The sequence below is a fragment of the Electrophorus electricus genome, chromosome 4 (assembly GCF_041902795.1).
Source record: "Electrophorus electricus isolate QZ-2024a chromosome 4, ASM4190279v1, whole genome shotgun sequence".
NCBI lineage: Eukaryota > Metazoa > Chordata > Actinopteri > Gymnotiformes > Gymnotidae > Electrophorus > Electrophorus electricus.
In genome coordinates this window covers 13,798,796-13,814,106 of record NC_137500.1, presented here as the reverse complement: position 1 = coordinate 13,814,106, position 15,311 = coordinate 13,798,796, and the positions used below count along the sequence as shown (strand labels likewise).

The 15,311-nt window shown below is 39.4% G+C and overlaps 1 protein-coding gene across 1 annotated transcript; it reads left to right on the top strand.

The window, feature by feature from the left end:
- The first annotated feature begins 3,879 nt into the window (after positions 1 to 3,879).
- On the top strand, positions 3,880 to 11,090 carry LOC118240951 (plexin-C1-like). Its single transcript, XM_035523584.2, has 7 exons — positions 3,880 to 3,995; positions 4,080 to 4,256; positions 5,977 to 6,079; positions 6,282 to 6,461; positions 6,688 to 6,843; positions 7,103 to 7,211; positions 7,493 to 11,090. The coding sequence occupies exons 1-7, from the start codon at positions 3,925 to 3,927 to the stop codon at positions 7,576 to 7,578; spliced, it is 882 nt and encodes a 293-aa protein (XP_035379477.2). The 5' UTR covers positions 3,880 to 3,924; the 3' UTR covers positions 7,579 to 11,090.
- Positions 11,091 to 15,311: the final 4,221 nt, after the last annotated feature.

Sequence of the window (15,311 nt, the reverse complement as noted above, 5' to 3'; positions counted from 1 at the left end):
GCACCGTACAGTGCCAAAGAATGGAACTGTCAAAATTATTTTAGACCCAGTAGTCATGATATAGTTAAGATATTTCTAAAGCGTCATGCTAAGAAAATATAACCAACATATGAGAACAAATGTCAATGCACAGGCCCGTCCTCCTGGACTCCTCCCTATGTTTGTTTGATGTCTTGTTTGTGTGACAACATGCAGCACTGGATGAGTTTTCCTGTGGGTTTTTAAATAGCAGAGAAACAAAAAGACAAATAAGGGACAGGTGCAGGTCATCAATAATCAGGGGATTGGGAATAGGGAAGGTGCTGTCTGTGTGTGTGTGTGTGTGTGTGTGTGTGTGTGTGTGTGTGTGTGTGTGTGTGTGTGTGTGTGTGTGTGTGTGTGTGTGTGTGTGTGTGTCTTCATCTTCATTTCCACACCCCTCCCATGTATCACACCTGTCTCTTGTTATCTCCTTTGTTAACGTGTGTATTTAAGATCCAACAGATGGTTCCTATGCAGCTGGGGATGAGATATGCAGGAATATTCCATGTCTACTTCTCCTGCATGGCCCTGTAGGTTTAGGATGTGTTCCCTTAAATAAGTTAGTTAATCCTCAACTTGCATCATCCACCTTTGGATGGTCGTGCAAATGAACCAACATCTGCACAACAGAATCCAAGGTTCCTGCATTTTGACAGTGCAACATAGATTATAGAGACTTAGAGACAACAGACAAACAGCCAATAGACAGACAGACAGACAGACAAAGCCCTGCTACAGGATGCCATATGAGCAGTGCCTTCTTTTTTGGTATCTTTAACTACTTGCTCATTCAGCTCACTGTGACTCTTCACTTAAGTGTGGAAGCCACGGGACATTGTCCCTTATCATGCACCTTCAAGAGTGGAAGTAAGGATCTGTGTGACAGCCTTCCTACTGCAGTTTTCCCCAAATGTTCCTGTAGTTTCTCCAGCCAGGACCTGCCATCTAAAGGTCAGTCTTTTTACAGTTTTGACCATCAGAAGTTGTGACTCATTTGAAGTGTACAGTAAGGGTACAGCCTATGTGCTTTTAATGATCATTACTGTAGAATGGGGTTGTATTCAGTTAACAGTATATAATTCTTATTTCTAGGTGTGTTTGTTATAAAGCATAAATAGTTTAAGGTGCAAAGCATTAACATTGCAATCCTAATTTGCTCCTAAACATTCAAAAATATATAGTAATGGCAATTTTATTTAATGGCACATGCAAAAAATAAGTTGTTGAGTGTTTGACATTTTTCAGTAACTGAACATGTTTAACCAGTAATTGTTTTGGATAACTAGGACTCCAAGTCACAGCAACTGTCACTATTGGAGATGAGACTCTTCCAGAAAGCCTGAAACTGAGAAATTGCCCAGACATCTCAGAGAGCTCACCATATGCTAAGTAAGAGCATTCATGTCATTTAAAAATAGTGGGTCATTACAGTAGATTTTCAGTTGGTGTTATTTTACTTGGGGGGGGGGAAGTTATGAATACCTCAATAAATTGGAGATTAAAACTGATTACTTGTTTGTTCAAGGCTTAAGTGCTGTATTATGGTTGCTGTCGTTAGACTTGCTGGCACTAAGGACGTCCTAGTTGCTATCACAGAGAAAGGCATGAAAATGGAATAATGAGAATCTCTCACTAGAAAGCTCGGCGGTGGCGTCCGTCCATCCTAGTGGTGCCGCTGGAGACTTCCAAACTACAAGGTGGTACCGAGCCGAACACGGACCCGACGTCAGGCTGTGGCAACAAGCCGGTCGGTCATCTTTTGCTGCAGCCCAAGGGATCAAAAAGATCCAAACGGCTGATCCTGCACTGGCCGGACAATGCTAGGAAGAAGAGGAAGAAGATCATTAGAAAGCTCACAAAGTCACAACTTGGTCATATAAATTCTTTTAGGAAATTAGTATGAAATATGAATAATACGGGTTCATATGGAGCAGGGAATGGTTTTACAGGATTAAAAACCCGTTAAAACGGCTGATCCCATTGGACAGTGCTGCTTCTATGGCTCAATATCACTGTCTATTCATTTAATAGAATTGTACCTTAAACACCATTCCTCACTAACAAGAAACTTGCTCCTTAATGCAGAATTATAATTTGAATACAGTTCCTCATAATGCACATTAAAACACTGACATTATTAATAGTTTTTTCTACTGTAAATCTAGTGGTCAACATTCTGTTGTGTGGTACCCAGCTGGCCATCAGGTTTTAATTTTTTTGTACCAAAAACATGGGAACAAGCAAATTGGGGATCAGTATTGAGTGTGATGACTTGGTTTTAGGTTCAGGTGTTCAGATGAGGTTCAGCAGGGTTGTGTGTGTTGTATGTTCCAGTGTACTGCCTATGACTTGTTTACTGGTTCAGGTGTTCAGATGAGGTTCAGCAGGGTTGTGTTGTATTTTCAGGTGCACTGCCTGTGTCTCATCTGGGTGTCACTGGAACTCCAGTAACCAGACATGTACCTGGAATCATGGGTCTGCACCACAGGTGCACATAGAGGTAGGATCATGTAATCTATTCACAGGTGCACATACAGGAAGGATCATGTAATCTATTCACAGGTGCACATACAGGAAGGATCATGTAATCTATTCACAGGTGCACATACAGGAAGGATCATGTAATCTATTCACAGGTGCACATACAGGAAGGATCATGTAATCTATTCACAGGTGCACATACAGGAAGGATCATGTAATCTGTTCACAGGTGCACATACAGGTAGGATCATGTAATCTATTCACAGGTGCATTCAGCGAACAGTTCATCTAAGGGCACACGCACATGACGACTATTTCTTAATGCTTAAGGTCTTAATTTTGTTATTTCTATTCAGTTTTTATGTTTATTATTCTTAATTTTCTATATTTAATTCCCAGTGACATGATGATGTAGTTAATTTTTGTTTTAAATCATATTTCTACTTCATAACACTGAGACAGCTAAATACTGATTTAAGTAAAATAACACCATTAGTGCTGACTTTAGCACTGCCTTTCACACTGTTGACCATAATGTACTTAAGCTTGCCTTTTGGTTTTTAATGTAATAGAGTACCGCTGAAAACCAGGTTACATTGACATACAACAGTAACTTATGTAATCTAAAGACCGTTATGTCTTTTTAGAATTTCTACCATTAAATGTATTGGTAATTGGTTATTTCGTCCAGTGAATGAATGCATTGATGCCTTTATTTGAGTATACCTGAATAAGATAGCAGTTGCCAACTGAAACAGTGTTTCTTTTAACAATCGCAAACAAACCTCCAATGAAATGTTCTGTTTTAAAAAAAAAAAAAGAAAAAAGTTTGGCATTTTTGAATGTTGCGATTTGAATTGAGTGACAAATAAAATACAGTTGACTTGCTTTTTTGTTATTGTTTTCCTTCTCTGTAGGATATGTGTAAACAACTAACTGCTAGGAAGAACTACACAGTAAGTAAAGAGTCTCATACACTGTATCAGCGGAAAGATCTGTGTGTGTCTGAGGAAAGTGGGGGCCTTGAAAAGGGAAATGGACTCCAGAAGACATTTGTGTTCATAAATCGAGTAGCAAGTCTTCTTGCACAGGATAATTTGTTTTATTTAGAACATGAAACACAGAATGACTCATGCTTTTTGTATTTGTAAGAATTTCTTTACATTTTTTTTCTGTCTAAGACCAACATTGTTGATGTTGATTAGTTATGTACATAATGAGGCAAGCATGCAATGTAAAATTCTGTAGGCGTCATCGTTTCATTAACAGTGCATCAAACAGCCAGTATCAATGCAGGAAGTCTGTAGGCGGTGCATCAGATGGCCAGTATCAAACACTTCTTCTGTTCATGTTCTTTATTAGCCAGAGATAATTTCTCTGTGGCCTAGTCAGGTCTCTTTTCATGGCAAAAACAATGCAGTGATGAAGGGGAAAAATCTGGAACAAGTTGTGAAAATTCTCCTCCAAGGAATCATGGCCTGCAATTCAAAGGAGTGAGTGTTACAGGTGGTGTGTGTATTGGTGTGTATAGAGACACATTTGTTTTGTTTGTTTACTCTTGCTGTTTAATTCCACAGGATTCCTGTGTTAGAACGCTCCACTGACACTCTGAGGTTCCACATTCCAAATGGAAATAAAGGAGCTGTCAGGGTGTGTGTGGTGACAGCAGACGGAAGTTGTCATAGCAACGCCACCATCACCTATGGCTCCCAGCCTACGTGTACTGGACTGCAGCCTAGAATCACATGGGCCAGGTAAAGCACAGTGAAAATCTCTGACGGTCATAGCACCAAAATGATGCCAAAAATGTTAGAGTACAATACAAAGAACCAGTTTCCAGCTAAAATATTTAATTCAAATTTTATTCATTTTTGTCCAAAAATATTTATAACTTTTCTGACAAATGAGTCCCAATTCCAGCAACATGTTTTTGGGTTAAGAAATATCATACAGTCTCATGTTATTACAATGTTATTACATTATACTTGTAAAATAGCTTGATCCATTTTGAAGACATACAACAATGCAAAATTAGTCAAGTTTGACATTTAAAAAAGAATAATTTGGTGGCATTTACACTTTTGGATACCCCAATGATAAGCTTGAAGTAAACTTTAAGAAATGTTCCAAGGAATCCTCAGAATCAGCTTTACTGAGTTGTATCACACAATGGAGTTAGTTTTATTATAACTTGCAGAAACAAGGCGATCTGAGGCGAGTGCAGCTAAACTCTTTGACCTGATTGTGGTTTGAGCATCTATTGCTCATTCTCTAGCAGAGACCTGGTGATGGTTAGCCACTTCCTAACAGCATTGCAGCTAATTATACTTTGCTGCAGTGATGTAGGTTTCATTTCAATTTTGGGGGTCTGCTAACTTGAAGCTCCAGCAAAAACATCAGAGTATCACTGATAAACCTACCCATAGTAAAGACTTCATTCCCAAGGATTGCGATGGATAAAGTCAGTTCCTTACTCAGAAGTCAGCCAGGAAACCAATAAATACCAGTACTCTGTGACTATGCAACTTGCTACCCAGAGGCATTTCCCCTAAGGAAAGTCAAAACAAGGCAGTTGGTCAGTGCTCTGGTGCAGTTCATTTCCAGAGTAGGCATACCGAGGGAAATACTCACAGACCAACAACCACATCTTACCACCCTTAGACAGATGGCCTCGTTGAAAGATTCAGCAACACAGGGAAGGCCATGCTGAAGAAGTTTGTTGCAGACACGGATACAAACTGGGATACATGGCTCTTCCCATACTTGCTCTTCCTATACAGAGAAGTGCCACAAGCATCCGCCGGATTCTCTCCGTTCCAATTGCTCTACGACAGAGAAGTTAACGGTCCGCTGGAAGGGGTCGCGGGAAGGTCACAACAATGGCAAAAAGCCCAGCAGCCTGTCCTGTGTCCTTAAGATGAGGATGAAAATGGCACCACTAACAGGGGGGCAGCAAAAAAATGGAGAAAGCCCAGAAGATACAAAAGGAGGGGTATGCCAAAGCGATGCAAGTTCTTTCAGCAGATTGGACAGACATCATATGAGTTGCAGTGTGGTGCGATGAAACTTGTACTCCATCCTTGACACAAAACCACGCGTAAATCCAGAAAGTTCAGCGGATCATACCATCCATCTACGGGGCATTCTCACAGGGTCACAGTGCTCGAACCACCCAGCCTAAACACACATGAGTAGTGTAAGCACCCCAAAACTATGCCCTTTATTTGCGAGTTTCCTTTCTCTGCCCCATAAAGCCATGTAATGCTTGTGCTGCTGGCTTTAAAGCTACTTAGGCTACCAAAATATTTCTTGCTTGATAAATGGATCTTGGTTCAGCATTTCTTGAGAAACATGATTGCAATGTTCACACTTGCTGTTTCATGCTACCCAAGTGCTTTACTAGCTTTATTTCACCTCTGTCACACTGTCTTGAACATTATCTGATTAAATAATTGTTTAACGTTTGTCTTTCAGTGGTGAGCGGCAGATTCATGTGCTGGGGACCAATTTGGAGTATGCAGAGGCAGTCACTGTTCATTTATCGTCCAAAGAGATCATACTCAACTCGGCCAACAAGGTATGAAATGGTGCTCTTCATTTGGTGCTCATACAATTTCTATTGTTTAAAAAATTAACAGCTACCTAATGGTCCAGTGTATTATAAACCATATTCCCCAAGTTAGAAACTCTTTTCCATATGTAGTATTTTATCAGTTCATATTATGTGTCTATAATTCAGAGTTTAATTTATGAAGTATGGCTTTTTCATATTATCTCAGTCCTTTTGGTTCCACTCTGACATTATGAGAGAATACCAGGCACCAGGGCCATTCAGTGTATCACTCAGAGTGGGAAACATAACAGTGCCCTGCGCAGAAACTCTCTACTACCTCCCAGATCCAGAATTCACCAGCTTTGGCACATCTCTGGATGACAATGATGTGCTCATCACCATACAGGTAAGGCAGCATTTCCAACTTTCATTTCAGATATACATGCTGTTGTAACTGCACTGCAAATCATAAAGTTCCAAGACCATCTTTGGAGTATTTTAATTCAGATTAAAGTGCTTGCTCTTCTCTAGCAAGCTTGATTATACTTACTCTTCCTTTGTTACAAAGATAGACTTTTTGTGTTTTGTCATGTGACATGTTTCTGTGTTATACTCTCTCTCATGTTCTCAAGAAAAATGAAGACAGGTTGAATTTAAGTATGAAGGAGGTGAATGTGTTAGGGCTGCAGAAAGAGGAGCCGTTTCCGTGTTTGATACTAGAGATTAAGTCCACTGCTGTCCTTTGTAAGATTGTTGGAGGAAAGGCAGTCAGCGTGGACTCACTGAGGGTAAGGCTGTTTAGTTTGTCATCATTTTACCATTGACTGTAATGTTCTCATTTGGACTGTTATGGTCTTGTTTGAGCACATTGTACTATTAAAAGTGTGAGCACCTCTGAATATTCCTGAGCACATTTTGTATTTAAAATAAATCTTTTTAAAAACAATTGTATGTTTTTTTTTCATATAATGCAAATCACTTTAAACACAATTTCAGGACACTGTCTCAGTTGGTAAAAAGAACTCTGACTTCTTTCATATTTTTCAGATTGAGTTTGGCAGTATTAAAAAAACTCTACAGATGAAAACATTTGTACATAAAATACATTTGTACATACTTATCATATTAATCGTTTTGATTCTTCTTGGTGCTATTGGTAAGTACTGAGCTGATGGAGAGTTTTAAGATTAATTCTTTGAACCCTGGTTTGTGGTAATTGTCATCTGGATGCTTAACGTGTGTATGTGTGTACCTCTGTTTAGCTGGAGTTTAGGTCCAGCATTTCAACATTTGCTTCTACATTTACTAATGTAGCAGATGAATACAATCTGCCTTCTCAAATGTTAATGCTTAATTTCATGTGTGTTATAGTTTCCTTATTTGCTTGTTGGTTTTTTATTATTATTATTATTATTATTATTATTATTATTTTGGCAGCAGGAGGCTTGGCTGTGCGTCATCTTTGGGGCAGAGAGACTGCCCAGCAGGGGAGGGATGACCCTGCAGAAAGACAGCCTGGGTGATCTATAGAGTAACTCAATTTGGTTGCATCTTTGCATCTGACATTGAGCCATATTGCTGAAAAGCAAATCATACATCACTGAAGAACAAGACGTGTGTTGAAGGCCAGTTTGGGACTGTTTTTTGTTTTTTTACATTTCTGTGCAATTGAGCAATAAAGGGAGAGGGAGGTTGTGAGAAGTGTTCTTGTTTAAGAGGACTGTGACTAGGGAAAAAGGAGCTGTTCAGGTGCTGACTGGTGTGGTATCTCAGGACTCTTATCCTCAGTTTCTTCTGGGAGGGGAACCATTGGAAGAGAGAGTAGTTGGGGTGTGAGGGGTTGGCCATCATGTTTCTCACTCTCCTCTTTACCCTTGATGAGTAAGGGTGAGAAGATGACAAAGATTAATAGTCTTCTCTGCACTTCTCTGTCTCGCACTCTCTCTGTCTCTCTCATTTTTATATATATATATATATATATATATATATATATATATCTGCACTTCTAAAAAGAAGCTGACCTTCTTTTGCAATGCTTATTGCAGCCAAATACTTAACCATTTCTAATTGTGTTTACTTGTAATATTATACTAACCAGCTAGGTGGAAATATATTAATTGATTGCATTTAATTTTTCATGTTATGTTCATTTATTGTGGTATGCAACAAATTTGAAGGCCATGTGGTACGAAGTGTTTCAAGACTTTTATATTTTTCATTTGTTACTTTATTCATTTGGTACTTTATTCCTCTTCATTCATGGTAAACCTCCCAAGAAAGCCAACCCCCTTTATATGGATGGAATAAAGAAGAATAATATGCAAAATCCAAAACAGACATGTCCCTGCCCCTGGACCTTTAGTTAAAAATTTCAAGTGCAGTTTTGTGAAATAGGATAAGTGGGGAGAATGTAGTACATCCCTTTGTGAACCAGTGCTGTGCTGTGCTATTGTACATCCCTCCTTCTGACACATGGTCCCTACCATGGGTCAACTTAGCATAGTATGGAAACATCCCTTTGGCAGACAGGGTTTACCACTGGGGCCATACCATATCCTGCTTTATATATCCTTACTTTACATGTGCACCTGCTTTTTTCCTTACGGACCTCTCCTCTGGTAGCACGAGGCTGTGGAGCTCCATAAAGTCAGCTGTTGGGGTAAACGCGTTAGTAGGAGGAAGTGCGTTAGTTTTACACAGGATGTACGATGCTGTGCCAGGCTGTGACTTTTCCACTAATTTGCATGCCTCAGTCAATGCCACTACCTTTGCTGCTTGTGCTGATAGATACCCTGGTAGCGAGCCTGCCAGGAGGGTTTAAATTTGGTTTACTACTGCAAATCCAATGCCAGTTTTCCCTGATTCGGCATCCCTGAATGCCGATCCATCCAAAAATAGCACCAAGTCAGGGTGGTGTAGCGGTGATTCCCCAAGATCTGACATAGGAGAGCAAAGTACATTCGCAAAGTACATTTGCATAGTGCGCCGTTTTCAAAGTTAGATTTGGCATTTCTAGCAGTATTGTGTGATACTTGAGCAACCTCAGTACTGTAATGTGTGATATTTTCTGTTCCAGTAGTAACTGTGCGACCGCATGAGGCACTGACAATATCAGCGGGCTATAACCCACAATGTTATGTGAAGCATTCACAGCTTTTTCTGCTGCTGCTACCACTCTAAGGCAAGGGGAAGCCCCTGAGCCACAGGCTTGAGAAATGACCCACAGGTCTCAGTGTGCCACCATGGTCTTGTAGTAACAGAGTTCATACAGCTATTCTTTTCATCAACTGTTTGTGTGAATGGCTTTTCAGGATCTGGAATCCCAATGCACTTTGGAGAGCTCTCTTTCTGCCTCTGTTGACCAACTAAGCATGATGTGTGCCTGTAGACCCTTCCCAAGTGCTATTGTACTCAGGGGTACCTCGAGGACTGTGTAATCAGGGATGAATACTCTGCAGTAAGAGCACATTCCTAGGACAGACAGGTTTTTTTTTTTTCTTGGTAATGGGCTTAGGTATTTTCTAGATTGATTGTTTCAGTTCTACCTGCATCTAACACTTTTCCTTGTTTCCCTTGCCCCGACTGCAACTTTGACAGAAACGGTAATCACCGTGACTCGGTCATGTATCACACAATTTGTTTGCAGTTACTGAATTATTGGAGCACTCACACTTTTTAAATTGAGATGATCCCGGTGTTGAGGAGGCACTCGAACCCAGGTCCTTTGACGGTTGATGTCAACCAAACATGAAGCAACAGGCTTCAGGGTACCATGCACTATACCGCTTGAGGTTCCTATGCCATCCTCACTCATGAGGTCCCATCTGGGGTGCCAGGTTTTGTGGTGGAAATCTCCAGTCCTGTAATAAAGATGAACTGGAAACCAATTATTTATTATTTGTCTCAGACTGAGGGCAACTCGGTTACTTACACACACACACAGATCCTCTTTTCCTCTGTGTAACGAATCTGCTGGCCCGAGTGCCGATGGGCGTGGAGCAGGACGCACAGACTCCCTCGATAAGGTGAAACATTTATTAACGAAAGACACAAGCAACACTAGTGGCACTCATGCACATTATTAACAAAAGACACAACTTCCATAGTTAACAAAACACAGATCACAATAACACTTAACAATGCCTACATACATGTTTTACATATAACAGCAGACTAACAATGACCAACACCATACACACACTAGCGGAGATTTAAATATTTGTTAGAAATTGTGCATTAAATGGCTCAGTCTACTCGATGAAGCAGTAAGTCTCAGTATCATTTGAAGTAGATTGAAATCCGCTCCATGAATAGCATTGTCATGGAAACTTCAATGCTACTAGTTTGAAGAGTGGTAGTGCTCTAATGGTGTGTTTTTGGTGCCACGTTATGCACAGCTGACCAGAAAGATGGAATAGTATGATGAGATCAGGAATAAAGAAACTCTCTGAGAGCTCCTATGAATGTAAAGGAGCTGGCGAATGAGTCCACATTGTTTAATAACTGATATGCATGATGGAGTAGTGTCATTGCGGAATTTCATCAGCTGGTTCATAGAATTATACAACATTGTGCCATTTGAGGATAGTTAGGCCTGTCATGAGCTGTTAGCTGTGTACATTATGTACAGGGGAATACCATCCATGAGTCATGGGGAGTTAGGCCTGTCGTAGTTGTTAGCCATGGACGTAATGTACAGTGGAAACTTCCCAACACAGAAAGCAGCAAGGACTCGGCTGTGGAAAGTATGATTCCCAGGGGAAAGCATTGAGGCAGATGCCTTGGAAAAGTTGAGCCTTAAAGGTTGCACAGGTGAAAACCTCCCGGTGGTCCAAGCAGGAGTCTCTCTATACTATTGTATGTTGCCAACAAGGTGTAGGTAGAAGGCTTCCACAGTCAGTAGAAATAAATGTCCAAAAAGAAAAGTTTAATGACAAAAAAGCATTTGATGTTAAATATTATTGTAAACTGTCAAACTCAGGAATATGAAATATTATTACTTATAAGTCTATACATTTAACATAGACAAGTAGTGCATGTGCAATTTTTCTGTTATTAAAAGGTTCCTCTGTCTCCAGTGATGTCTGTGGTGGCTCCGTTTTCTCTGTCCAAGTATACATCTCACCCTGTGCCATTACACAATCTCAGAGTGCTTTATATTGTCTTGTCGATGGGACTGGTCACCTGTCCATCACAGCTCCCTTTTCTTTTATCCTTCTTTTATATTAAACGGGAAGCAGGCCATAACAGAGGCTAGGAAACACGAAGGCTAGGATAACAAAACAGGCTGATACAAACAAAAGCTTTGAAACATTGACGGGCATTCAGACTTCCACCAAACACATAAACGCAAGCATTCAAATACACACAATGAACCTAACGACCACAGTGAACGCACGCATTCAAATAAACACAATGAAACTAACAACCACAGTGAACGCACGCATTCAAATAAACACAATGAACCTAACAACCACAGTGAACGCACGCATTCCAATAAACACAATGAACCTAACAACCACAGTGAACGCACGCATTCCAATAAACACAATGAACCTAACAACCACAGTGAACGCACGCATTCCAATAAACACAATGAACCTAACAACCACAGTGAACGCACGCATTCCAATAAACACAATGAATTTAACAACCACAGTGAACGCACGCATTCCAATAAACACAATGAACCTAACAACCACAGTGAACGCACGCATTCCAATAAACACAATGAATTTAACAACCACAGTGAACGCACGCATTCCAATAAACACAATGAACCTAACAACCACAGTGAACGCACGCATTCAAATAAACACAATGGACCTAACAACCACAGTGAACGCACGCATTCAAATAAACACAATGAACCTAACAACCACAGTGAACGCACGCATTCCAATAAACACAATGAACCTAACAACCACAGTGAACGCACTCATTCCAATAAACACAATGAACCTAACAACCACAGTGAACGCACGCATTCAAATAAACACAATGAACCTAACAACCACAGTGAACACACGCATTCAAGGAAACACAATGGACCTAACAACCACAGTGAACGCACGCATTCAAATAAACACAATGAACCTAACAACCACAGTGAACGCACGCATTCAAATAAACATAAACGCATGGATTCAAAGAAACAATGAACAGCCAAGACACAGGGATCAAGACAGAGTTTAAATACATGAAGTTAACAAGACTAGAAACACCAACAATCGACACCCAAAAACAGCAGACTTTTATACACGTGTACTATTGAGACAACAAGGATCAGGTGTGGAACACAGGGAGGGCATGGACACACGCCCTGAATGAAGATGAAGAACATCTCCCACCCACTACAGGAGACAATTGCAGCACTGGGCAATTCCTTCAGTGACAGGCTCCTCCAGCTCTGGTGTGTAAAGGAGAGGTACTGCAGCTCCTTCCTCTCTACTGCTATTAGGCTTTACAACTGGCACCACCCCAACAGAGCATCAGACACTCTACATTATAAATAACACAATAAATACTGTGCAATGTTGCTGTTGTGCCTAATCACCCAAATAATACTTACTGCCAATATCATCTTTCTATAAATGCTGCAATAAAATGTTTCCTGCGCAATATTTATACAATATCTGTGCAATACCTTATATTGTACAATAACACTTAGAAATGTGTAGAATTCTGTTCTTTTTTACCTTGCCTTTGATAATAGATGTTTGTATTTTATTTATTTACAGGTCATTTTAGATTTTGCACCTTTTGGACCTTTCTGAGTGACGCTTGTTCATATTATATATTTACTGTAAATTCTACTGCTGTAGCAACATAAATTTCCTCAGGAGATATAATAAAAAACAATCTTATCTTATCTTATCTTATCTTATCTTATCTTATCTTATCTTATCTTATCTTATCTTATCTTATGTCATACTTGTGTGTCCTTATTTTTGCACTGTTTTGTGTTCTCGTGGCAAATGAAGTCTTGCACATTGAGTAATGTGAGTTTATGTTTATGTGAGTAATACTCACTACATTTCACAATAGAATAAATTCTCAAATGGTCATTCAAAAAATTTAATTAATAAAGTAATTGATTTTAGTAGTTGTAGCTTTAAATTTTAAAGTATAAAAGTAACTGTCCAAAAAATCAACTGTCATAGTTGTGGATAATGCATTTAATTTTTCATGTTATGTTCATTTATTGTGGTATGCAACAAATTTGAAGGCCATGTGGTACGAAGTGTTTCAAGACTTTTATATTTTTCATTTGTTACTTTATTCATTTGGTACTTTATTCCTCTTCATTCATGGTAAACCTCCCAAGAAAGCCAACCCCCTTTATATGGATGGAATAAAGAAGAATAATATGCAAAATCCCTAACAGACATGTCCCTGCCCCTGGACCTTTAGTTAAAAATCCCAAGTGCAGTTTTGTGAAATAGGATAAGTGGGGAGAATGTAGTACATCCCTTTGTGAACCAGTGCTGTGCTGTGCTATTGTACATCCCTCCTTCTGACACATGGTCCCTACCATGGGTCAACTTAGCATAGTATGGAAACATCCCTTTGGCAGACAGGGTTTACCACTGGGGCCATACCATATCCTGCTTTATATATCCTTACTTTACATGTGCACCTGCTTTTTTCCTTACGGACCTCTCCTCTGGTAGCACGAGGCTGTGGAGCTCCATAAAGTCAGCTGTTGGGGTAAACGCGTTAGTAGGAGGAAGTGCGTTAGTTTTACACAGGATGTACGATGCTGTGCCAGGCTGTGACTTTTCCACTAATTTGCATGCCTCAGTCAATGCCACTACCTTTGCTGCTTGTGCTGATAGATACCCTGGTAGCGAGCCTGCCAGGAGGGTTTAAATTTGGTTTACTACTGCAAATCCAATGCGGGTTTTCCCTGATTCGGCATCCCTGAATGCCGATCCATCCAAAAATAGCACCAAGTCAGGGTGGTGTAGCGGTGATTCCCCAAGATCTGTCCTAGGAGAGCAAAGTACATTTGCAAAGTACATTTGCATAGTGCGCCGTTTTCAAAGTTATATTTGGCATTTCTAGCAGTATTGTGTGATACTTGAGCAACCTCAGTACTGTAATGTGTGATATTTTCTGTTCCAGTAGTAACTGTGCGACCGCATGAGGCACTGACAATATCAGCGGGCTATAACCCACAATGTTATCTGGGTTATGTGTAATAGCAGTAGAGAGTAAATTCTACTGCTGTAGCAACATAAATTTCCCCAGGAGATATAATAAAAAGCAATCTTATCTTATCTTATCTTATCATATCTTATCTTATCTTATCATATCTTATCATATCTTATCATATCTTATCATATCTTATCTTATCTTATCTTATCTTATCTTATCTTATCTTATCTTATCTTATGTCATACTTGTGTATCCCTGTTTTGCACTGTTTTGTGTTCTCGTGGCAAATGAAGTCTTGCACATTGAGTAATGTGAGTTTATGTTTATGTGAGTAATACTCACTACATTTCACAATAGAATAAATTCTCAAATGGTCATTCAAAAAATTTAATTAATAAAGTAAAATGAAATAGCTGCAGCACCAGACAAATTGTAAATAATAGTAAATAATATATACAGCCACAAGCAGTGATCACAGGGTCCAAACACTAGTCTGAGTATTAACTTGTATGTCTGACATGACTGTACACTATGCACCAGTCTGGGCAATAACTCTTATGTCTGACTGATGCATCCCATAAGCATCATTATTAAAGATGTTAAATAGCTTCATTCATCATTGCCTGAAGTGTGCAGTGGTTGGGATTTAAACCACAGACATTCCATAGAGTTGGTGCATGCAGTAGCTGGGGAGCCACCATGGGAATTGTAAAGTGAGTCACTTTGGTAGTTTTTGTTAATAGGCTTTTTAAAGCTGGTAGTTAATTAATTTTAAAATTCAATTTTAAACATATAAAAATATACAAACTTTTTTCACAGTAATAAATATGAATAAAGACATTTTTCCATTTTACTATAAACATACACTACTTGTTAGTTGAATAGCCAATGTCAAACCTATTAAATGCATGATGAGGATGAATTGGCTGATAGTGGCCATATTTTTTGAGCGATGACATCGTCACTGAGTGCCCTGATAGAAGTTTATGATGATTTAGACACATTCAAGGAGGGTCTGACCCTCCCTGTGCAGTTTAACCTTTCATTAATATTAAGATTGCTAATATTTTTTGCTAATATTCTTTATTTTCACATT